The sequence below is a fragment of the Lagenorhynchus albirostris genome, chromosome 12 (genome assembly GCF_949774975.1).
Source record: "Lagenorhynchus albirostris chromosome 12, mLagAlb1.1, whole genome shotgun sequence".
Lineage (NCBI taxonomy): Eukaryota > Metazoa > Chordata > Mammalia > Artiodactyla > Delphinidae > Lagenorhynchus > Lagenorhynchus albirostris.
In genome coordinates, this window is record NC_083106.1 from 37449693 (window position 1) to 37475046 (window position 25354).

General features: G+C 37.1%; 1 protein-coding gene across 1 annotated transcript in view; it reads right to left on the bottom strand.

Annotated features, from left to right (window-relative positions):
- Positions 1 to 25354, bottom strand: part of NKAIN2 (sodium/potassium transporting ATPase interacting 2) — a 981640-nt gene that overhangs the window by 916474 nt on the left and 39812 nt on the right. Inside the window, exon 2 of the mRNA XM_060167694.1 lies at positions 20764 to 20811. Coding sequence (XP_060023677.1) covers positions 20764 to 20811 — 48 coding nt within the window. The remainder of the gene's footprint in view (positions 1 to 20763; positions 20812 to 25354) is intronic.

A 25354-nucleotide genomic window follows, 5' to 3' on the forward strand; every position in this document is an offset into this window, starting at 1 on the left:
ACTGGATTTGCATAGGATCGGCTACAGAGACACTGGAGAAGGGCTTATTGATGAGATATCCAGCTTCAGTGACATCAGAGAATACTGTGCACCCTCCTAAGCACTTTATAGGTGTCATTCACTCATCACGACAGCAACAAACCATCCTTCCATTTTACATACGAGAAAACTGAGGCTAAGAGAACATACGTAACTTGCAATGCATTAAGTGACAAAGCCAGAATCTGGATCGAAAACTGCTGGACTATATTATAACTTCCAAGGAGGATACAGGTAGTTATACTACTAATAATAGAACCATATATTTCATTTCAAAGTTGTTCTCAGATATTCTGATTTACAATTGACATCAAATTATCAAATGCATGATATCAAATCTATTAGCCTTATTTATTTAATTTTCTTCACTTCTTCAATACACAGTTAATTGGCAATGCTATAGTACAAATAAGATTTTGATGCACATCAGGTATCAAAATAAATTAAAGGGAAATTAAAACAGAAAGGAAATTTAACCAGAAAAGTGTGATATACCAATACCTAGAGTCCAGATAGGAGAACAATCTGGAGGGAAAAAAACTTACAAGGTACATTTCATACTCTGGTGTTTTCTACATAAATGAAAAAAATAAAATGTATTATCTGTTAGATTATTTGACATATTTTCTAGATTTTCCCCCTAAGATGATAGAATTAGAAACAGAAATACTTATTTTAATGTTACCTAGCGTAGAATCTCAATAAAATCAGCATGACTTTCAGGTTATTGTTTCTATCAGAAAATGACAAAATCTGCCTTTACTTTATCACTTCCAAATGTCTTCCAATAATGTATTACCAGGGTTATAAACTAAGAGACATATAGACCAATGAGACACCTCACATTATGAATTTTAACCTGAAATACACAAATACATTTTACATGATTGCCCTCTGTATACTGATTTCATTTTGGACACACACACAATAGGATTTCAGACTCTGAACAGGTATTTAGAAAACTGTGCTTATCACCTCTAAGAAATGCCACTAAAATAAAATGAACTTGCTCTTATTTATTTCTGGCTTCAGTTTACATTCATGTTTGTTTCTTCTGGTTGTTATTTATTACAAGCTTTTATTGAAAGTAGAGAGAAGGGGCTTCCCTGGTGGCGCAGTGGTTGAAAGTCCGCCTACCGATGCAGGGGACGCGGGTTCGTGCCCCGGTCCGGGAAGATCCCACATGCCGCGGAGCGGTTGAGCCCGTGAGCCATGGCCACTGAGCCTGCGCGTCCGGAGCCTGTGCTCCGCAACGGGAGAGGCCACAACACTGAGAGGCCCGCGTAGCACAAAAAAAAAGGAAAGAAAAGAAAGAAAGTAGAGAGAAGATTTAGAAGTTTTGGTGGTAGCTGTGAACTGAGCACTTATATGGAAATCATCATCGGCCCCACATAATTTAATAGGCACAGGAGATGGCACGATCTGGAAGGAACACAGGTTGAGAGCTGGTCAGTGTGAATCGACCTGGCCTCTTCTTAGCCACCACTCTCACCAGCAGACATCTGTGAAGAACAGCCACTAGGCAGTGCTGGGGTGAGGAGTAGAGACTTAAGGAAGGCACCTGGCAATGCGCCTGGAACACTGCAAGCATTCCAAAAATGCTAGTTATTATTTCTATTAGCTTCCTCAAGGAGCAAACACCAAGTTGGATTAAATTAGAGGCAAAGAAACATTATATGAGAAGAGAAGCACAAAAGAGAGGAGAGTGTGTGTGAGAGAGAGACAGGAGAGAAAGATCATTTTTCATACATGGGAAGCTCCAGGAAGCTCACCAGAGATTTTTATGTACACTAATCTTTAAAAATTTTGGAACACATTGGTGCAGTTGGTTCTCAATCAAATCAGCCTCAGTCCTGTTTACTTTTCCTAGAGGTTATATATATTTTTGGATACCTCCTGGCATATTTTTCAGTTTAGAGAAACATCTGCAGAGGGAGATGGATGCATCATTTTACCCACAGGGATCTTTCTCCAGCCTGTGCTTGCGGGCATGGAGATGCTGATGCTAGGTGAGATCCTTCGGACTAGACACCATGTCCTCCTAGGGCATTCAGTGCAGCACTAAGGATAAATCAGACACTCCTTGTTCTCTAACTAAATAAAAAGTGTCATTTTGTCAAGTAAACCTGATTTTCAAAAGAAAATAGGCAAACATCTAGCTGATCACTGTTCTTCTGGCAATGATGAATGGGAGAGTGTTACAGATGAAATAGGGGTGGATAGCAAAACAAATGGGTAACCACTTGCTAAACTGTTCCTTCTCAACACACTCTTAGAAATGCTGCTGGACAAGATTTGGGGAAATGTGTCAAGTCCTGAATGGGACTTCTTTTTAAAATGAGGTCCTGTAACTTACAAGGCCATAGTGTGTCTTCGAACCCAGTGGGCCTACTGGAGCATTTCTATCATGACCAACTCCATTGATTCATCCAACTCATCACACACCTTTTTTAACTGTGATCTGGTTCCCATGTAGGTCTATCTATATGGAAAGAATGTACTGATCATGTGGAATTTATATTTCTGTTCACGGTGACAGTTAACTCTTATAATGATTCAAAAGCATCGCTTCTATTTGTGATTTAATATCTTACATCACTCAACAATAATGACTCTTACTAAGTCATGTTATTATGTCCTATGTGGTATTTCTTTGTTTAAAACAGTAAACTAGCATTTTAGTGACTAAAAAAAATAATAAGAAATTTACAAACATACACACGTATATAACCATACAACATATATATGTTTTTATATATATGATTAAAAAGAGATATTGATAAAATCTTATCTTTTGGGTAAAAAATGTCTTTCAAAACAATGAGTTCACCTATCTGAATGCGTGGAGTCCTCAGAGCCATTCCCATTACCAGGGTTGCTTCCCCAGCCCTGTTCTCAATTAAAGCGTCCAGCATAACACCCACTGTTTTCCAGAATTTCCTGATACTGACCTCAGCTGCCTCCACAATCCTGCCTCTTCGATAGTGTGTAAAACTCATTTTCTGCTCATTGCTCATTATTTTCCAATACTGGCCCAATATGGTCTTATTTTGATCCACAAAGTCGGACTTGAAGTCCATTAGCTTAGATTCTCAAGTTCTTCTACCAAGTAGAGAGCTATCTGCATAGCTTTAAATGCAGCACTTCATGCTTTAATGAGATCTAGCCTGCATTCCTCTGTAACTCCATGTAATCCTCTCCTTTAAATGTACCCATGTGTTTGGGCAAATTATGTTTCCCCTTAAATACCCTTGGCCTCCGTTTTCATATCTATAAAATAGGTTTAGAAAATTAAAAAGATAATGCTAGAAAGGACAGTTTAGTACCTAATACATGGAAACACATTTAAATTCCTTTCTTTCCATGATTGGATACCTATCATTTATCAGTTTCCTATCTCCCTAATACACTCTCAAAAGGACAGAAGAAACAACACATTTGCACTATCTTTCAAGTCATCAGATAAACCTGATTATGCCTTTGTTTAGCAGGTTAGCCTTGTCAGGCCAATAATCTGTGTCATCCTCACTCATCAAATACAATTGTACTGACATATGGGGCAGCTGACTACATCTTGGAGAGGTTAAATGAAATTATGAAAGCAGAAGCTTTGATCTTCTGGCCTGCAATGTGTCTGATAAATACAACTGATAGCTCTGTGCTTCGATATGTGTGGTCTTTTTTTCCTAGGACACGTCGTTATTAAGCATGTTGAAACTTCGGAAGAGCTATACTAGATAACTATGTGTTTTGTCCTGTGTTAAATAAATTTCTTAACGTAAAAAACATGTCATCTTTTTTTTCAGAGAAGAATTCTATTGCAACTTTTAAAGAGCACACAATTCCAAAATTATTTAAAGTATCTAGACTACAAAAAATACAAAAAAAATCCTCAATTTTTAAGGCAAGCACAAATATAATACCAAAAACTGACACTAGTAAATATAATATATAATCAATTCTCTGATTTATAGAGTCAGGGAATAGAGAGGCAGAATTTTTTTTTTAATCAGCAAATAGAATGCAGCAATGTACCAAAAGATACCTCTAGACACTTCTAAAGAAATTAGAACCCTTGCTCGCTGTTGGTGGGGATGTAAAATGGTGCAGCTGCTATGGAAAACAATATGAAGATTCCTCAAGAAATTAAAAATAGAACTACCATATGATCTAGAAGTTCCATTTCTGGGTATTTGTCCAAAAGAAGTGAAAAAAATATCTTCTCATGTAAAAATTTATTATAAGATCTTATGAGATACATCTATGTCAATGTGACAATATGCTCTGATTTAATATAAATTTTTCTTTGGTTTTAGGCTTTCTGCAAACTTAACAAAAAGAATTTTTGAAATTTCTATGGCTGATTGAGTAAATGTAACTACATTTACACATTAACGCTATTATGAGTTATCTGAAGAACTGTAGAGGTTTTTTTTTCTTTTAATTTCATAATTACAACTTTACAAGCTTACAACTCCTCAGGAAGCATTACAGACTACAAGTAAATAATGTACACATTGAAGAGCCCTTGGCTGCACTGTCCAACAATGATCACATATGGAAAAAAATAAATCTCTACATCACAGACTTGTTTTATATTAATAATGAGGTAGGTCCTCCTGACATAGGGATTGTTATTTTACGTACACTGATGCGCTCCAGGTGTTCCATAAACCCCTGATATTATATACGAATATGTGACAGGCATTTTTCTGGACAGAGGTTCCACAGCTTTCCTAGATTGCTAAAGCGGTCCATCATGTTCCCCCAGCAAAAAGTAAATAAATAACATATTAAGAGTATCAAACTTCAAAGAGGAGAAATAAAAACATTAGAAAGAGGATAAAGAATTAAATCTAGATCAATTATTGTGGTCAGAAAGGGAAAATTAGGAACCTCAATCGCTCCCTCTTTTCTTTCTTTTTCTTTTGCTATAGGTGCCAGAAATCACAAAGTTATTTATATTGCCAATGTGACAAAACTTACTCAGTTAGAGAAGGAGGGCACTGAAAGATACTAGCTATTCTCAAACTTAAGTGCACTCATCACCTGGGGGCTTCCACGGTAGAAGTGTCCAGCCCCAACTGAAGGACCACGGCCAGCGGAGCCAGGAATCTGCAGGCTTAACAAGCACAGGGGTGATACAGACAGAGGGAGTCAAGAGAACACCTGATGAGAAACACCACATTCCTTCCAATCCATTAACAATTTCTCCTTAAATGGTCTGTGCTATGTTGTAATCTGTAAACCAGGCACCCTGAGGCAAGATTCTGCTTATTATTAGCATTTTCTCCAAAAAGCAACCTAAATTCTCAGAGATGCTATAATTTAGAGAAAGTTTATGAAGAGAGAAATACTTAATACATGAATGCTACTTTCAATAATTTTCATGATATCAAACAATAATCACAAAGGCCATCATCTTACTAACTACCATTCATTAAAACAGGTATACCCGACAACCAGATAACCACAAATTTAGACTATACGTGCCGCGAAACTGAAGGTGAAGACAAAAATAAAATTTATTTTATATTCCAGACTGTACCTCAGTTTTAACATCCCTGTAATGTTGGGGTTATAGGATCAACAAAGCTTTCAGAAAAATCATGAGACTTCTAGTTAATTCTCCAACATGTATTAGCCTTACATACCTGACAAAAAGGGAGGGGTTTTATTTCAAGGTCTAAAATAAAAAGGCCATATAAATTTGACAGCTCATTTTGATAAGTGGAAAAAGAAGAAATCTAAAGAAATCAAGAATATAGGCAACATTTTAACCATTATATCCAATTTGTTGCCTTTAAATAATAGGTCACTTGAAACTATAAAATCCTGAAACATATTGTGGAAGGGTAAAAATGCACTTAATTGTAAAACTTCAAAACAATATAACCCTGATAATTGTTAAAAATGCATTTACACCCTGCAGGGTACAACTAATAAGGCCAACCTAAAATTCCTCAAAATATAGCCATCATTTTAATCGATTCACCATAAGTCTAAGCAATGCAATTAATTCTCTGGCACTTATGCAAGTTTGCTAAGGTGAATCCATGTGAACTCAGACATCATCAGGCAATATTTATGCACCTGGTACACAAATAGCCTTGTCACTCAGGAACTGCCTCCTTAATGCAAAAACACCAGCATATCTATCTCATTTCCATCATCCTCAGACATGGCACGTGCAGCACAGTAAGGGTGGCTGACAGGGAATGGTAGTACCTCTGGCTGGTCTATAAGTCTGACAAGGACACGTGGCAAATATGGTGCTCTGAGAAGTGTAGAGACCGCCAAACACAAAGAAAGGATGCTAGAAAATATCATTTTCCACCCATCACTTCCAGATCAATTTGCAACAGTCAAAGCCCTCTCCAATGACATTCATATAAAAACATGAATTTAAATGTTTGCTATTTGAATCGGTTTCCAGAATCAGTAGGAAATATGATGTCACCTTGGCAGTATTTTTTATGTGCCACCCAGTTTCTAAATGTCAGACTTAAAACATCCAAGAATATTTTTCCCTAACTTTCCCTCAGCCATATGTATTGTGATAGAAGGGCAATAATATTTGTTCACAATATTTTAATTCGTCAAAATTAGAGATGAGACTCTATTAGGAAAATTCATAAACGCAGTAAGTTGAAAACCTACGGCAATCAGTAATATGGATTTCAGACAATGCAAATTTTGCTTAAGATATTAAATGTGCTTATGTAAAGGGATATGTTTATACTATTTCTTTACATAATATTTTACTTTATCACTTCCCAAACTCAGCTCTATCTGACTGATTTGGATTTTAGACTGCAGTCACATTCTGGACAAAAGAGAGGTATGAATGCTGCTCCAAAGACAGTAAGTAGAATGTTTCTGTTTCAGTGACAGGTCCAGGCCAGGATGAAAACAGGAATAGTCACTGGGGTCCTGTCCCAGTCAAGGAAATGCCCAGAAGACCAACCTACCTTAGATCTGTCTCAGTGTTCACAATCTTTCTATGAAAGGCCTGAAGATCTCATTAACTTAATGACCCTCTGATTCCATCCAAGAAAAGCTCAGGAAATCACACGCCTTGTCCAGACTACGGAGCGCAACCCTGGTGCTTGGCCCTTCAGTTGTTCACCATTAAGATCACAGGCCTTGCACAAATTACTTGCCCACTCTTGCAACTCACTTTTCTGATCTGTAAAATGTGTATACTGATGACTACTTTGCAAGGCTGCTTTGAAGACAAAATGTGATAATATATGTAAAGCACCTGGCACGCTGCCTGGCATATAAAAAGTACTTAAATGTAGCAATTACTGTTAACTAATAATTATCATTGTTAATATTTTGATATCCATAATAAGTCTGATCCATGGAAAATCTCCATTTCCAGCAAACAGTCAACACCGCTGTGGTGACATTTTTCCTCTGTAGAGAAGATAAAGCCAGACAACTTGGCATGCGGCATGTGTTCTAAAATTGTATAAGATACCAAAGGCAATGGAAAAGCAGATGAGAACATTTTAAAAATTAAAATGCCTTTTGATTGCTCTGCGTTATGTCCTGTGTTGCAAAGAGGCACTGTCAAAATCAGTAGCTTTATAAATGATGGATTTTGTACAGCATAAAAAGCATGGCGAAGTATATTTCAAATTTTGTTTTGAAAGCATTGATTCCCATACATCTTTGAAATTAAATTTCCCTCATGGGTCACCTTTAAACCCCTTACCCTGCTCTAAGAGAAAAATAAGAAAAGGAAAATTCTCCTTTACAATGCCATCCAAAGGTAAACTGCAGATAAACATTAGGAATCACATAAATGCATTATTATACAAGTCTGATTTTCTCTGCTAAATATTCTTTTTGTCATTACTCCAAGTACTTGAGGGTCACTCATATTTATTTTTTTTCCTTGCGTTTTTGTAAATACAATGAAAAGGCTAGTGTTTCTAACACAGTGCTTTGTTTCTGTTTATCTGATAATGCAATAACCAAGATTTCATTATAGCATAATATATGTCTGTGGAATGAATGAATGGAATGTCAGGTCTAATTCTCTGCTTTCCTTTTTATTAATATTACATTTCCTATAGGTTTTCCCTTTTTTTGTGACCACTGCACTTGAGAAATATTGAGCAATTCTTACTCAGAATTTTTTTTCTACTATGTCCTTTGCATGCAGGCTGAAGATAGCATTGAGTTTTTCTACTGTAGATTTGTGAATTATGTATAAAAATGGCATTGTGTTTTAGTAAACTTTGGCATATACCCACATGGTGAGTAAGCCTAAGGTGAAATTAGATTTTTCTTCACGGGGTAATGATTACATTCTCACTGTCACAGTAGAAATCTTTTTTTTTCCCCTTCAATGTAAAACTAATCAGTTGTAGGAAACTGATCAAAAAGTGTGCCATCCACATTAAAATATGTAATTTTATTTATTATACTGTGTGGTGCACAGTACACGAAAATGTGGGCTATGAATGGTGCTTATGTTGGGTAGATCAATGATGATATTCAACATGATGATGATGATACTGATCTATAGAATGTCTGGTGTTATCACTCTAAGTCTCCAAAAGTTGTGGCAACCTTTTTTTGTATTTAATTAATGTTGTTAACAGCACACATTTGACTTGTTCCTTTCTTGCCTCCAAAAATTTATTTGGAGCGCCACATCTACTCTACATACCCAAAATTCCTTAAAGGGGTTTCCATGACAATGTGTATGGATAGTAAAGTCCTGGAAGAGACTAGAAATGTTTATCTTTGTCATGGACTCTTGGAAAGAGGAGCTTCTACTAAAATACAATGGGTGTGGTTCACGCAAAGAGGAGTTAGAGCAACTAAGCAGTGAAAAGGCTATTTCTCACCATGAGCATGGGTACAATGTCCTTTGATTACTCATTGTCTCAATTCAAAATCCTGGTCTCTATTGCTGACATTAACTTGTAGGACCACCACTGGCCCTTAGCTCAGAAGAAAAAAAAAAAAAATTGGCAACTTGCAAGTGCTGGTATCAGCAGTTGTCTTCTGATCCTTCCCAGTTACGTAGGGGAATGTGATTTAGTCCTTTTTACCTTCAGACATCTCAAGTCAGCTCCTTAAATAACAGCTAATCTGGATTCGTGCCATCCTTGCTGTTTGACTGAGCCCAGGAGGGTGTTCTGTAATGAGTACCATGAGTGAGTTCTGATCACATCCAATAGCATTCCCAGCGCATATATTCTGCAACTTGATATACAAGCACAGCAGTGATATAAAGAAACACTTGAAGAAAGAGAAGAAGGAAAAAATAAACCCTGACTCATTCATTCAATCACTGAATAAATATTGTTAAAGGCACTCTTTTGAATATTTTGAATAAGGTGTTGCAGGGGTTAGTGATAGAAAAGAAATGACATAACATATTTGCTTTCAAGTAACTTCTAATCCAAGAAATAATTTAACACAGAAGTTAAAAGAATATGGCACCCCTGTCCATATCCCCTTGGATCCCTTTACCAGCTTTCTGCACACGAGCTCCAATGCACTCTCATCCCCAACATCAGCATCTGTAGCTTCTTGTTAGAAGGCTGCCCCCAGGGCTGCCAGAACTGCTTTGACTACACCCGTGGAGAGTGCTAACCACCAGAGAGTTGGTGCTACCTTCCCAGCCTCAGCCCTTAGCCAATGAGTAAAGGGATGGAAACATAAACACTCCACTCTCCTTGCCTCCTAGTTGGGACACCTCCATGGTGTGCCTCACACTGTCTCAAGAGCTCTCCTGCAAAACTGAGTCATGTTATCCCCACCCCGTGGGTTTTTCCTAGAAGTCTCATCCTTGTTTGTCTTCCTTCCATTCCGTGTCTACTTCCTCACCCTGAAACTGTTTTTTCTCCAGAAATACTTCCTAATACATCACTTTCACATGAAACCCATTTCAGGGACAGCCTATGGAGGCAGGCAGCTATTAACAGGACTATTTCTATTATTACTAAGGGTGATTGAAAATGATACAGAGACGAATGATAGTTTTCCTAAAAGTTAAGCAGAATGATAGGACTCATTGAACAAGTACAGCAAAGTAAAGGGAAATCAAGTTGTCAAACTCTCAAAAGCCCTTGAGTGTCAAGAAAATGAGCTTGTAACTTATTTGATAGAAGATGAGAAATTATTGGAAGGTTTTAAGTAAGACAGGCCATGTCATATGACTTTAAAAGTTTAACTTGAATAATTCAGTAGAAATATCACTAAGTCCTAGAGCTTTTCTGTTCATTATGAATGTAATATAAGTGGGACCTCTGCAAAATTACCAGAGATGCTGTGCTTTACACTCCTTTCTCTCCAAACACGGATGCTGGTATAAAGCATATTGAAGAGCATGGCTGACTCCCCAGAATTATATCTATACTGAAATGGGGTACACTCTGAAAGTAAACACACATCCCTGGTCTCAGTCAAATTATCCCCAGTCCTTAAATAGGATACATTCACACTTTAAAGTCATACAGAACTTAGCATTAGTCTGTAGATTCTTTGTCTCTTCTTCCTTAGTATCCCATTGTTGTGCATGGCTATCTGACAATCCAAGCTATATGCTCCAGTACAGGAGCATCTGTCTAAAGTTTCTAAAGCATCTTTCATCGTTTAGATAGTTCCAGACATTGACAAGTATAGTTTCATAACCACAGTGTCACACACTTTGAGGCAGTATTTCCACCTTAGTCTAACAGTACCCACGGTTATAATGGCTTTTTAATGAATACTTGCTATTTATTTCTTGGCTACGGATGGAGTTCATTGCTCTAGGCACTAGAATGTTGCTTCCTGATCATTTATAAAGGTCCTCATGTTTGAAGGACTTGACACTGAAACCAGCAATTCTCACCCACACTGTAGCATGGAATCATGTGGGAGCTTTAAAAAAAAAGACTCCTAGGCTCCATCCCATCCCAATCACCTCGTCAACGGTATTTTTTTTAAAGCTCTTCAGGTGGTTCTTAATGTGTCCGGTGTAGAGAACCACCAGTTTAGACTGAGAGGCCTGATTTTTAGATATATAAATTTTAATATTAAAATTGAGAATTTTGGGTGACAGTTGGTCCAACAGATAAATACAAGAATACGTATGTAAAATTCCTGTCAGTTTATAAATTATTCTCACAAATATCATCTCTGTGAGACAAAAATAAAATGATTTTAATCATTCCAAAGAAGAGGAAACAAATACTAAGAAACTTTCTGTGATATACTCAAGGCCTTATAATAATAAGTAGTAGAGCCAGGACACAACTTCTACTTCCAGGCACAGAGTTGCATCTACAAAGGAACATGCCACTTGGTTTGATGCATCAAAACATAACATCCTAGCAGGGAGGGAAGAATGAATAGGCAGAGAACAGAGTATTTTTAGAACAGTGAAATTACTCTGTATAATACTGTAATGATGGATATATTGTCATTATGTCCTAAGCCATAGAATACATAACAGCAAGAATGAACCCTAATGGAAACTATGGACTTGGGGTGATTATGATGTATCAATGCAGGTTCATCAATTGTAACAAATGTACCACAGTGGTGGGAGGTGTTGACAATAGGAGAAGCTATGTATGAATGGGGCAGAGTGTATATGGGAAATCTCTGTACCTTCCTCTCAATTTTGCTGAGAACCTAAAATTGCTTTAAAAATTAAGTCTTTTAAATATATTAATAATAATAACACCCTTCAGATCCCTTTGTTGAATAGTGCAACTACTTGTGTATATTAATTTTTTGTTTTGCTTGGCTGAAATATTTTAATATGAGCTACGGAGAAGAAAATCATTACTATTATAAGATTCAATCCCTTTCTACCATCTTTCAGCAAATTGGCATGAATATATTGAGAATTCTCCCAAGTCAGCTTATGATAAAATGCCTTCAAAGACTATAGAATATGCTTCCTCTTATACATGTTTATTAAGCAAATACTTTTACTATGGTAGATACACATGCATTGATAATGGCGACCCAGGCCGATTTAGAAAGAGATGCAAGCACATTTGGGGGTTACTAGCCTTTCAGTCATGGTCTAGAACTCTGAGGTAAAAAATCTGTGCCTAGGCAACAATTTCCTTCGGTTCTTAACCATCCTACACAGTGCTAGACTGAATGACCCATAAGGGCACATTCATCCTTGGACCCCCATCTGCAAGGATACAAGGCAAAGAGTGCTTGGCAAAGAGAGGGCACTCACTAGATATTTGTGAAAGAAAGAATAATCAAGAGATATGTGTGTGTGTGTGTGTGTGTGTGTGTGTGTGTGTGTGAATACCTCTAGGAAAGAGATTTCCAACAGTATTTTCCATTAGCAACCTCCCCAGGAAACCTGGGTTTGAAGAATATTGTAATGACAAGGAGTCCACAGTATACGTGCAAATACTGCTTGCTCCTTTTTTCTGAAGAATTTACTGCTCTCATAACCTGTATGAACCTAATTTTCCTTGATGCAATGTTGATATAAAAAACGTTTTGGGGGACTTCCCTGGTGTCACAATGGTTAAGAATCTGCCTGCCAATGCAGGAGACATGGGTTCAAGCCCTGGTCTGGGAAGATCCCACATGCCACGGAGCAACAAAGCCTGTGCACCACAACTACTGAGCCTGGGCCCTAGAGCCCGCGAGCCACAACTACTGAAGCCCGCGTGCCTAGAGCCCGTGCTCCACAACAAGAGAAGCCACCGCAATGAGAAGCTCGCGCACCGCAACGAAGAGTAGCCCCCGCTCGCTGCAACTAGAAAAAGCCTGTGCGCAGCAACACAGACCCAACCAGCCAAAATTAAATTAATTAATTAATTTTAAAAAATGTTTTTTATTCCTATTAGTATCTAAGCACTTCTGTCATCACAAAAGAGATAATATCACCTCTAAAAGGCAAAACACAGGTCACAAAGGATTAGAAGTCTATGCAACAGATGTCTACAAGTTAGACAATTTCAAGAAAAGCCCAAGGGCTAGAGTATTTAAATAAAAACAGCACATAGCTACATATATCTCTCCCTTACTTGGCCCTATGTTCTCATCAGAGGAGAAGTATTGGGCTCATTTTTTAAGCAACGATGTAAACACACTACCCTAGTTGGGTTGGCAGGAGGAGGGTGATATCTTTAGCCTATGAGAAACTAAGTTAGCAAGGAAAACCATTCATTCTAGAGAGTTTCACAGACTTTTCCATCATGTCTAGGTTTACATACACCTAGAAATGACAGGGTTGATAAAGCGTAATTCCAATTCAGCATAACATGTTGAGTTCTGCTCCAAGTGCGGCACATTAATAGGGCAAAACAAAAGATAGTTCGCTTCTAGTTACAAAAATAAGATGCATATAAAACACTCAAGTAAAAATGTAAGCTTCCAAAACCATAGTTATAAAACTACAGTGCCCAGAATTCAAAGAAGACAGAGATTAGCATGAGTCAGAGAGACCTGGCGAAGCTTTCATGGAAGATGAATGAAGAGTATTTGAAGAGGCTGAAGAGAAAAGAAAAAAAAAAAAAAAAAAGGTTTAAATATAAGCTGAATAATAGAAACCAAAATTTTACATAACTTTGTCAAATTCATCTTTTTATTTAAAACCTTTTATCATCACTGATATGGCCTCTTCTCTATAACTAACGGAAGTATGAGATATATAATAAAAATCAAGAAAATGAGAAATACAAAATATGCAATTCACTTGAGATAAATAATACAGTATTTGGCATAAGTATAAAAAGAAAATATACCACATAAAGCAAAAAAACTGTTAAATCTACTTCTCATGTCACTTTTATATTATTCTTTTTTTGGTTTGTTTGTTTGTTTTTTTTGCGATATGTGGGCCTCTCACTGTTGTGGCCTCTCCCGTTGCGGAGCACAGGCTCCGGACGCGCAGGCTCAGTGGTCATGGCTCATGGGCCCAGCCGCTCCGCGGCATGTGGGATCTTCCCAGACTGGGGCACGAACCTGTGTCCCTTGCATCGGCAGGCGGACTCTCAACCACTGCGCCACCAGGGAAGCCCTATATTATTCTTTTTGATGACTGCATGTCTACTTATGAAATGCTTGAAAGTTATTACATTTTATTTCTGTCAGAAGACTTTTAAGCTATTTGAATCACATGGCTTTTTTTAAAACTATCACAGATGACTGAATTCTTTATATTATTGAATTGTTTCATGTCATAGAAGATACACATTTGATAGTATTTGTATTCACACCCAATTCAGAAAGGTAGCAAGCTATCAGCAAATTAAAAAAAAGTACATATATTGATTATACTCCAAGAATACAAACCTATAATCAGAATATTCCACTTCAACATCTATTTGTCTCAAAAGCCTAAAATGACCCCTCAAAAAATCAAAAGGTATCTATTGAGTTGGGATTTAAAGATGTCTTCCAATTAACATCTTAACGCAGATTTCTTCTTGGGTAATGTTTAATTCTTTCGTTCGATATTCCCTCTGCCACTCAAACTAAGTAATCTAGTTCAGTTTCACTTGTTGAGATTTAGCCACAGGCCTGCCTACAATAGCAAATATCTCCTCAAATGTTTCTAAACTGGGAATAATTCTTGATGAAGAGTATAACTCTAATATTGTATAAATATGGAAGCCATATGATGATATAAAAGGGACTCAAAATGGTACCTTAGAAATTATCCAATCTGTTAGACTTGCACAACAAGGTTGGGAACAGATCACCTCTTAGCTTCCTTCCAGTATGAAAATTCTATGCTGCTAGTGTGATATGAATAAATATGTAAGCTTGGCCATCAACTCCAGATTGGTGACTTTCTCCAGATAATGCCATTCATGATCAAGCACATATATGTCCACGTGGTGTGATTAAGCCCTGCCCCCTCTCTCCTATACATCCCCTTTGTGCTAATCTAAGCCTGGAGAGCCTGAAAGTTATTTCACCTGTTCAGAAACACACACACACACACACACACACACACACACACACACACACACACACACACACATATATATATGTTAGCTACATGGTTAAGGGGAGGCATGTAATAGAGATTTGGTACAGACCAGCATCTAAAGGGGATTTTGGCAGGAGATGCAGACAATGGAGAGAAACAAACCTACAAAAATGGGGATGCAAAATCCAAATTCCAATACCTAGAAGATATTAGTGAAAATCAGGTAGAACTAACTCCTCCCTCATAACCTGTTCTATAGCCAGACATTTAGTTCTTCAATATGCCCTGTATATCAGGTTCCTTCTGCCCAAATCCCTCTCCTCCCAGCTCTTTAGCTAACACTTCTTCAAGACTTAAAATAACTATCAGTTTGTCCAAGAAGCTTTGTCCAAGTTTCCAAGGCAAGTGTGGTTATCCTACTATTTTGTTATATCATCCTGTAACCCCCTTCTCATTTTAACATTTAGCATACTATATTGAAATTGCCTATTTATTTAGGTCTATTCCATATCAGATAGTGACCAGAAAAACAAAGTACCTAGTTGGCTCACAGTTCAGGCAGATAAGATATTAGTGTTACATCAGAGGAGAGATACTGAGGATAAAAACCTGAATTTCTTATTCACAGTTGTGGTTCTTATCCCAAGCACAGTGACTGGACAACAAAATAACAATGAAGTATTTGATACCTGAATAAAGAAGTAAATCAAGCAAACAAACAAAACACTTGTGTCCCAAGAAACCAGCAAACCAAGGCATGGATTGTGGCACTGGGTACACAAGACCAGGACCTAGTTAGCAGGTCTGGGATACAGGACTAGACCAGACAAGAGGAAGGAGGCTCATTGCTAGAGGAGCCCAGTAGAAATTTAGAGGAAAAATTCCAGACACACAGACTTCAGAACTCATTAAACTAATGGCATAAGGGCCCTCAGATGTCCCTAGTTTCTGAACAAGGATGATACTCCAGCATGGAGCACAGCTAATACTCTAAGTGGAGGTTAAATTTAGAGGACAACTGTGAAGAGAATTAAATCAGTCACCATTGCCAAAGACATCCAGATTCAGAAGTGGCTAAGTTCCCAGGAAGTTCAAAAGAATATATTAACCTAATTGTTTATACACTGCCATACACTGTTACGGAATGAAAGTTTGTGTCTCCCCAAAATTCATATGTTGAATCCCTAACTTTCAGTATGGTTGTGTTTGGAGTTAGTGAACCTGTGCTCCACAGGGTTAAAAAACCCTAAAACTGTGCCCCAGAGGGTTAACAGAAACTGGTGACTAACAGAAATTCTTGAGCTTGTCACACAGAACAACTTGTTAAAAACCCCTCCACTTGTAACTTGCCTTCACTGACCAAGTTCACCTTATTTTTTGGACTCCTTAACAACCCCTATAGATAATGTCTCTGACAAAAGAGTCACTATAGTAATGGGAAGCTTATGTTGTTTTCCAGGAATTTGGAGTTGACCTCTGTCCAGTTCAAGCCAGCTAAGACTGTTTGGGACCACCAACCCTAAAACAGGGCCTGTGTCTGATAAATGACCTTTTAGATGTCAGAGGGCCAAAAACCTCACCCTTGCAGATCATGCAAAAGAGGCTCCGTTTTTGAACATGCATCCCGTGAAGAAGCATTTAACTCAGATATGCCTGCACAGAACACCAATTACTTCACCTTTTCCTTACTTCCATTCACCTTTCCCCACATCTAAGCCCACCCTGCTTCTTTATCCCATAAATATCTCAAGCCCCTCACAATCAGGGAAGCAGATCTGATATTAGTTCTCCCCTCTCCTCACTTGCCCACCTCTTGAATAAACCCTTTCTCTGCTGTAAACCTCAGTGTCTCAGCATTTGGCTTACTGTGTATCAGGCAAACAAATCTGGTTTGGTAACAATAGGGCCCCTGAGGAGGTGATAAAAATTAAATGAGATCATAGAGGTGGGGCCCTAGTCTGAAAGGGCTAGTGCCCTTATAGGAAGAGGAATATACACCAGAGCTCTCTCTCCACCACTGAGGACACAGTGTGATGAGGTATTTGCAAATCAGGAAGACAACACTCACCAGGAACCAGATCAGTTGGCACATTGATCCTGGACTTTCCAGCCTCTAGAATGGTGAGAAATAAATTCTGTTGTTTAAGCCACACCTTCTGGGTTTTGTTATGGCAGCCCACACAGACTAATACATATACCAAAATTAATTTTTGTGTATAACATGTCAAACTAAGTCGAATAAAGTTTGTCTTGTCAGCATTATTTTACCACTTTGGAGGAGAGCAAAACTGGATAGCTACAGATGCAGATGTTAGTAAACAAATACTCCAAAAATCACAGCGGGCTAATTGACACTCCCACCTCATCTACTATGGAATTTGCCCACTATCTGCTAGGAATATCCAACAGTTTCTCGGCCAACAAAATTGAGCTCTCAATGATGCTTTCTGAACCCATTTTGCATCTGTCATTCTGTAAAAGTCATGCTATAGCTGCTTCCAAAAATGCATGACTGACAAGGTTACACAATAACTGACCTAAGAAAACTCAAGCCAAGTTCTTAACGATGATAGAGGATCCCTTGGGTATTCCTACTGTTAGCTCTGCTGTTTTTCCTTTTGCTGATGAAAATGATCGAAAAGTTCTAAAAGTCCTCAGCAGCCTGGGTGTTGAGGGTTATTTAGGACTGTCTCAGCAGTTGCTGAAGTGAAGTGGGTCCTCTGGCTCTTGGCTGTATTACTGTCTTCAGGAGATGTGAGCCTTCCCAGAATGTCACATCCGGGAATCCTCCTCAGACTGCGTACAGCCTTACTGTTGATGATGGATGGATGCCATAAAAGAAAGTTATTGAGGTGTGAATTACCATCATAACTGAATCCTTCCCTGCAGTGATAAGGGCAGAGGCCTGCTTAGTTTCCAAAGGAGGTATAATATATAGCACTGTAAAATAGGTCACTCCCTTCAGCCTTATTTGCCCATATTTAATTATTATGCCTTAAAAAAGCATACACTCTACTCTGATATCTCACTTTCACAACATTCACTATACAGTAGAGTTTGGTATTAAGCCAGTTTATTTTGGACTCCATCCAAGACAGTTTAATTAAGAATATCTAAAGTGTCTTGTTATGAGATGATCTTACCTGCAAATTGGTCCCACTGAGAGTGCTGTGTTAAAGTTCCCAAAGATATGGTCCCATATCTTTGGGAACTTTAACAGGAAGGAAGGAAGGAAGAAGGAAGGAAGGAAGGAAGGAAGGAAGGGGGGAGGGAGGGGGGAGGGAAGAAGGAAAGAAATTTAAGCTTTTCCTTCTTCTTCTATTTGTATACATATATTGCTCTGTTCACTGCTATCAGACTAGGCAATTTTCTTAGTGCAAGTGCGAAAGAGCAGTTCTGCTAAGGTCCAAAGGCAACCAAGTTTGGGGATGTGTACTGGACTTGCCATTGCACTTAAAACACACATAAGGAAGAAGTTCTACGGGTCTGCAACCTCAGTCAATTGTAAAATGGAAAGAACAGTAATAATTCTAACGGTCTAAAAGAAATAATTCATTTCCCTTTTGCATAAAGCTATAAAATCCTATCTAGAATATACTTTGAATATTTTTCTAACAGCCCTACTGGACACACTGAAGAGTGGTACATAAATTATTCAAATACCAAATAAAATTAATGAAGGTGTTCCTTTCTACTACATGCAAATCCCAGAATGATGAAATGAAGTCTTTTTGCACAAATTCTCCCCTTTTGTTCCCCAAAACTAGAATACATTTTGGATATTCAATAAAAGCCTATATAATGCATTTGTTTTTCTGAGTACTATAGAAGGCTAAAACTGTGTATTTCACACTTTAGATGTTTGACATCCAGGACTCCTTTGTCTTTATTTTGAGAAAGATAATAATTATATAAGCAATTAGTTGGCATGTTAAAAATGTAACCAGGCTTTATATATTATAAAACTGTAACCAAACATCAAACAATTAGAAGTTTTCCCTCAATCTAACATCCCTTTTGGTATAAACATGTGAGTTTTTTGCTTACATTTTTGCAAGCTTAAAAATCCATCTCTAAGTGAAAGAGAAAACTGCGTGTTTCATTTTTTCCCTATGTGTGTATAATTTTTTGGCACAAGAGATGTAATTTATATGTAAATTTTATGAATACAACTTTCATAGTTTAAAAAAGTAAATATTTTTAGAACATCATATAATCATATAAAGAATACAGCATTTGCCTAAGTACTCTTTGGATAATAGTAGTAATTAAACATATACAAACATACGTGCTAAGATGTGCACATACACATGAAACATTTGACAATTACAGTCCTGCCATATTTAATGAATTCTATGGGTTATAAAGAAACTACTGAAGAAAAAAGTTCTAGAAGTCATTATTATTTTATCCAAAATTTTGTCAAATATCTATTTAACTGAAAACAAGGAAAACAAAAACAAAAAAATGTAACAGACCAATTTATTTTTAGTCATGTCCAACTATAGGGGAGGTTTTGGAATGGTCGATTTATCTTTAAGGAGTTTATGTTTAGCATTTTTTTTCTGGAGGTCTGAATCATTTTTCCAAGTAAATTTGCTTATAACTTTAAGAGGCTCCTGATTTTGAAAAGTGGCATTTCGAGCATAGTAACACCTTTCATAATCATTTCTATATTCTCTCTGTTAATAAGCCCTCAATAAATACCTTGCGAATAAAAAAGGGGGCTAGAAATACTTTAAACTAGTCAGTTATTAAAACTAGAATTATTAGCTAACAGCAGTGCTGAGAAAAAAAGAAAGCAAGGTTTAGGGTTGGGGGTAGCAGTTAACAGCCAAAATGAAAATAAATCTGGAAAGTTAGCAAAAAAAGACTGGCCTATTAAAGGGAACTATGAACTCCAAGAACTGTAAAAAAAAGAAACAAAACAAACAGATGTATGCTCATTTTGTATTGTTTAGGTGTAACCCTACAGAAAAAATAGGATTGATGTGCACACTCTCTCTAGACACATTTAAGCATCTGAAGATTGTCTGCTATCAACATTTTCATAAATGAAGTTCTCTAAATCAAGTCAAATTAAAAGTAGAACTTTTATACATAAGGGGTTTATAAAGCATTTTAAGCAACTCCATTATATTTTTTCTTAAATTACAAGAAAATTTTAGATTATAAATTTTAAAAATGGGAAAAATTACTTTGAAATGGCCTCTTTATTTTTGTTTCTTTTTTTGAATATTCAGGTTCTGACGTATCATTATGACCTTTCAAGACACTTTTGCCTCCTGCAAGTTTAAGATGTGAGGGCATGCTCTGCTCTGCCAGCCTACTGAGCTGACCAAATAGGACAAGCAGAGTCCCGTCCCCCTAAGCAGGACAGGATGGTTGCTGCCCTCAGTTTCGTGCTGCTCTGCTCCCTGGACATGAAGCTCAGCAAGACTGGCTCCACAGCAGACGGAGCTGAAAGCCAAGTATGACGGGCAATTCTGCAGGTTAAGTTGTGAGACAGGGGTTCCTGCACATCCAAGAAAGCTCACTGCTAGCCGCATCCCTAAACAAGCAAAGGAAGAAAGAACGAGTTCTCTCGTCTAATCTTGGGAGGTAAACTGCCTCTTCCTGGCACACAAAGTGAAACCTCACACCCTTTGTAAGACACTTGATTTCAAAAGCGCATTTGAAAGGCAATTACCCCTTAAAAAAAGATTCCCAGATCCCCAACCCCCTTGGCAGAACTGTAACAAAAAACACTGCTTTAACTACACGATCCCTCCATGTGCCGGTTCGCTTACCGTGTCTCTGTTGACAGACTGTTTTGCCTGAGGCACATTAGTTTTACTCTGTTTGGGAAATGAAATAAATATATTAGTTATTTCTTATCAGATGGCATTTTATAGTGTATGCTTTTTCTCGAAAATAAAATAAAAAACCTTCCTAAGAGCAGAAATTTGACATAACTCAAATAAAAAATGACTTCCTTCATTCAGACAGCAGCAGGATGTATGATTATAACTTTTATATCAAAGATGGCTTCCTGCTTTCTTGATCAACAATGGAAGGAAAAGGATACTGTTCAATTATATAAATCATCCCTCAGAATTTATGAGGTAATAAAAGCTAAAAAATACAGATTCATAGAGAAGAGATTTTATGAAGTAGCATTCAAAATCATTTCAGTTAATTTCTCATATATATTAGAAACAAAAAGGCTGACTTCAGGACTTTAGCTTCTCCTTATTCATTTATTAAAACATCAAATTACTTTAATCCAGGTCTCTTTTTCTCAAAGATAAAAGAGGAAATTAAAAATCACTGTTGCATTCATGAAAGAAATTTTTGGCGTCTGATTTCTAAGAATACTGCATTACGTACTTTGCCGATCTTTTCTGGGTAAACTTTTCCTCCTATTATCTGCCACTGCTTCAAAATCTTGGTTCTTCTCAAGATCCTACTAACCAGGTATAGTTGCATATGTAACTTTTTAAAATAAGCTTGTCCTCTTTCTCAAATCAAAGCCAAGTTCCATCTACAAAACTTCTCACAATTAGTGCTGCTGTTTCCATGAATAAGGACTTCTTGGAAAGAATATTATGGAGGAGAGTTTTCACATCACTTTCCACAGAACAGAATGTTCCACAGTGGAATGGTAATGAAAACTATCTCAGATTTCCTCTGAGTAAGAAAAAGTACAACACTAAAATGAATAAAACGGGGAAAAAATTCAGAAAGAAAAATGTCATCATGTAGTAAGGACTTTAGTGTTAACTCTTGAGTGATAGGGAGACCAATGAAGCATTCTGAAGGGAGGAAAGATACGAATTCTTGTTATAATACAATCAATCAGACTGCAGTGTTGAAAATGTCACATGCGTAGAAATCGAGCAAACATCCAAGAGAAGGAGGATTGGCTTGGACCAGAGTGGTGGCAGAAGAAATGAGACATAATTGGAATCTGGATATATTTTGAAGGTAGAGCCAACATGATCTCTTGATGGATTCCATGTGGGTAGAAGAGAAACAGAGTAGCCAAGGATGAGTCCCAAATGTTTGGTCTAACAACTAGAAGGGGAAAATTCCCTAGAAATGGGGATGGGAGGCTGTGGGAGTAATGGGTCTAGAAGCAAATAATAGGACACCCTCTTTGACACGTCAGGTCTAGATACACATTATTAAGAACCACTTTCCCCAAGAGTACTGTAACGATGCAATATTTCTAAATGAAAAAAAAATCAGGTATAAAATCAAATGTGCAGTGTAACTCAAATGTTGAGATATCATGCATACCAAAAACATACTGTTCTTTAAGCGTAAACAGTTAACACTAGTTATTTCTAGACAGTAAAACAAAATATAGGTGCTTTTTATTTTCTTCTCTATACTTACACTGAACATAAATTACTTTTATAATATGAATAAATATAATAATACCTCAAATATAATATTTAATATTCTCAGATCACATTCTAATGTCACATCTAATGTCAGTATTCTCAAGATTATTTTAAGGCACATCTTTTGTGGGGATAGAAAAATGAGTCAGAGGTGGTCTGGTTTCTTAAGGAGCTCTTTAATTTTATTGAAGTATAGTTGATTTACAATTTTGTGTTAATTTCTGCTGTATAGCAAAGTGACTCAGTTATACATATATATCCTCTTTCATATTCTTTTCCAATATAGTTTATTACAGGATATTGAATATAGCTCCCTGTGCTCTACAGTAGGACCTTGCTGTTTATCCATCTTATATATAATAGTTTACATCTGTTAATCCCAAACCCCCAGCCCTTCCTTCCCCCATCACCACCTTCCCTGTTGGCAACCACAAGTCTGTTCTCTATCTCTGTGAGTGTTTTTGCTTCATAGATATGTTCATTTGTGTTGTATTTTAGATTCCACATATAACTGATATCATGTTGTTTGTCTTTCTGATTTACTTCACTTAGTATGATAATCTCTAGGTCCATCCATGTTACTGCAAATGGCATTATTTCATTCTTTTTTATGGCTGAGTAATATCCCATTGTATATATGTACCACATCTTCTTTATTCATTCATCTGTTGATGGATATTTAGGTTGCTTCCATGTCTTGACTATTGTGAAAAGTGCTGCTATGAACATAAGGGTGCATGTATCTTTTCAAATTATAGCTTTGTCTGGGTATATGCCCAGGAGTGGGATTGCTGGGCCATATAGCAACTCTATTTTTAGTTTTTTTGAGGAACCTCCATACTGTTTTCCACAGTGGCTGCACCAATTTACATTTCCACCAACACTGTAAGAGGGTTCCCTTTACTCCACACCCTCTGCGGCATTTATTATTTATAGACTTTTTAATGGCCATTCTGACTGGTATGAGATGGTACCTCTCTGTAGTTTTGATTGGCATTTCTCAAATAATTAGCAATGATGAGCTTCTTTTCATGTGTCTGTTGGCCATCTGTATGTCTTTCTTTGAAGAAATGTCTATTTAGGTCTTCTGCCCATTTTCTGATTGGTTTTGTTGTTGAATTGTAGGTACTGTTTGTATATTTTGGAAATTAAGCACTTGTTGGTCACATCATCTGTAGGATGTCTTTTCATTTTGTTTATGGTTTCATTTGCTGTGCAAAAGCTTATAAGTTTGATTAGGTCCCATTTGTTTATTTTTGGTTTTATTTCTATTGCCTTAGAAGACTGACCTAAGAAAACATTGGTACGATTGTCAGAGAATGTTTTGCCTATTTCTCTTTCAGGAGTTTTATGGTGTCTTGTCTTATATTTAAGCCATTTTGAGTTTATTTTTGTGTATGGTGTAAGGGTATATTCTAGCTTCACTGATTTGCATGCAACTGTCCAACTTTCCCAGCACCACTTGCTGAAGAGACTGTCTTTTTCCCATTGTATATTCTTGCCTCCTTTGTTGAAGATAACTGTCCAAAGGTATGTGGGTTCATTTCTGAGCTCTCTATTCTGTTCCATTGATCCGTATGTCTGTTTTTGAAGGCACTCATTTTTTTTTAACAAACTTTTTAGTTTAGGAAAAGTTTAGATTTACAGAAAAGTTACAAAGATATTAAAGTTCTTATACACCCTTCACCAAGCTTCCCCTAATGTTAATATCTTGTGTAATGATGGTGCAGTTGTCAAAACCAAGAAACTAACATTAGTATAATGCCATTAACTAAGCGAACAATGCTGTTAAGTAAAGACTTAATTCATATTTCACCAGTTTTTCCACTAATGTGCTTTATGCTGTTCCAAGTTTTAAGTCAGAATACCCCATCGCATTTAGTCACTGTGTCTTCTTAGCTTCATTTCAATCTGTAAGTTTCTTGTCTTACCTTGTTTTTCATAAACTTGGCAGTTTCAAAGACTGCTGGTCAGGTATTTTGAAGTTCTTCAATTTGAATTTGCCTAATGTTTTCCCCATGATTAGACTGGAGTTACAGGTTTAGGGGAAGAATACCAGAGAGGTGAATTGTCTTTCCCATCACATCATATCGGGGGCACGTGATCTTAACATACCGAGAACCTCTACATTTACAATAGAAATTTCTCTACTGTAAATGTACTGTTTTCCTCTTTCCATACTTTTCTCTTTTAGAAATGAGTCACTGTGTCCAGCCTACACTCACAGGGAGGGAATTAAGCTTCACATTCCAGAATGGGGAGAACCTATATATCTCATATGACATTTTTCTGTAAGAAGAATTGTACCTTCTCCCCATTCATTTTTTTATTCAACCATTTATTAATATGAACCCATGGATATTTATTTTATTTGTTATCATATATAATTTTATTTTGATTCTTCCAATAATATAGTAGAAATAGGGAGGACACATATTTTTATCAATATTTTACAGATGAGTATATGGTTCAATATGTATAAATACAATTCACAACAGAGATTCAGGGTGAAGAAAAACCACAGAGTGTTTGCTGAAAGGGAGCAAAATATACGACCCCAAAATATGCCTCTTTAATTTTGGAGAGCTGGGTATTTTTAAGAAGCAGCAGATACAGGAGAAGCTCTGAAAACTGTGTAGAAGTTAACCTTCTGTAAGAGACATTTGCAGTTATAAGGGGAATCTCTATTTGTAAGGGTGTCTCCTTCTCTGTACCTGGAAGAAAAGGATGACTAAATCTCTAGAAACTCTTATTAATGGAGAAGGCATTGACTTAAATCTGCATAACAACCATACCCTTGTTTACTGTGCTTTGCCTGAAAAACTCCCCTAACTGTTTCCCCCCACCCAACATCTTTCTTTTGTCTTTAGCTGGAGATGGTATTTAAGATAGTGGCTTGGACCATTTGGGAAGTTTTGCTGGCTATCTCCCATGAATACAGAACACATACTTGTTCTTAACCTTTTGTTTGTTTTTCTCCTGTTAGTCTGTC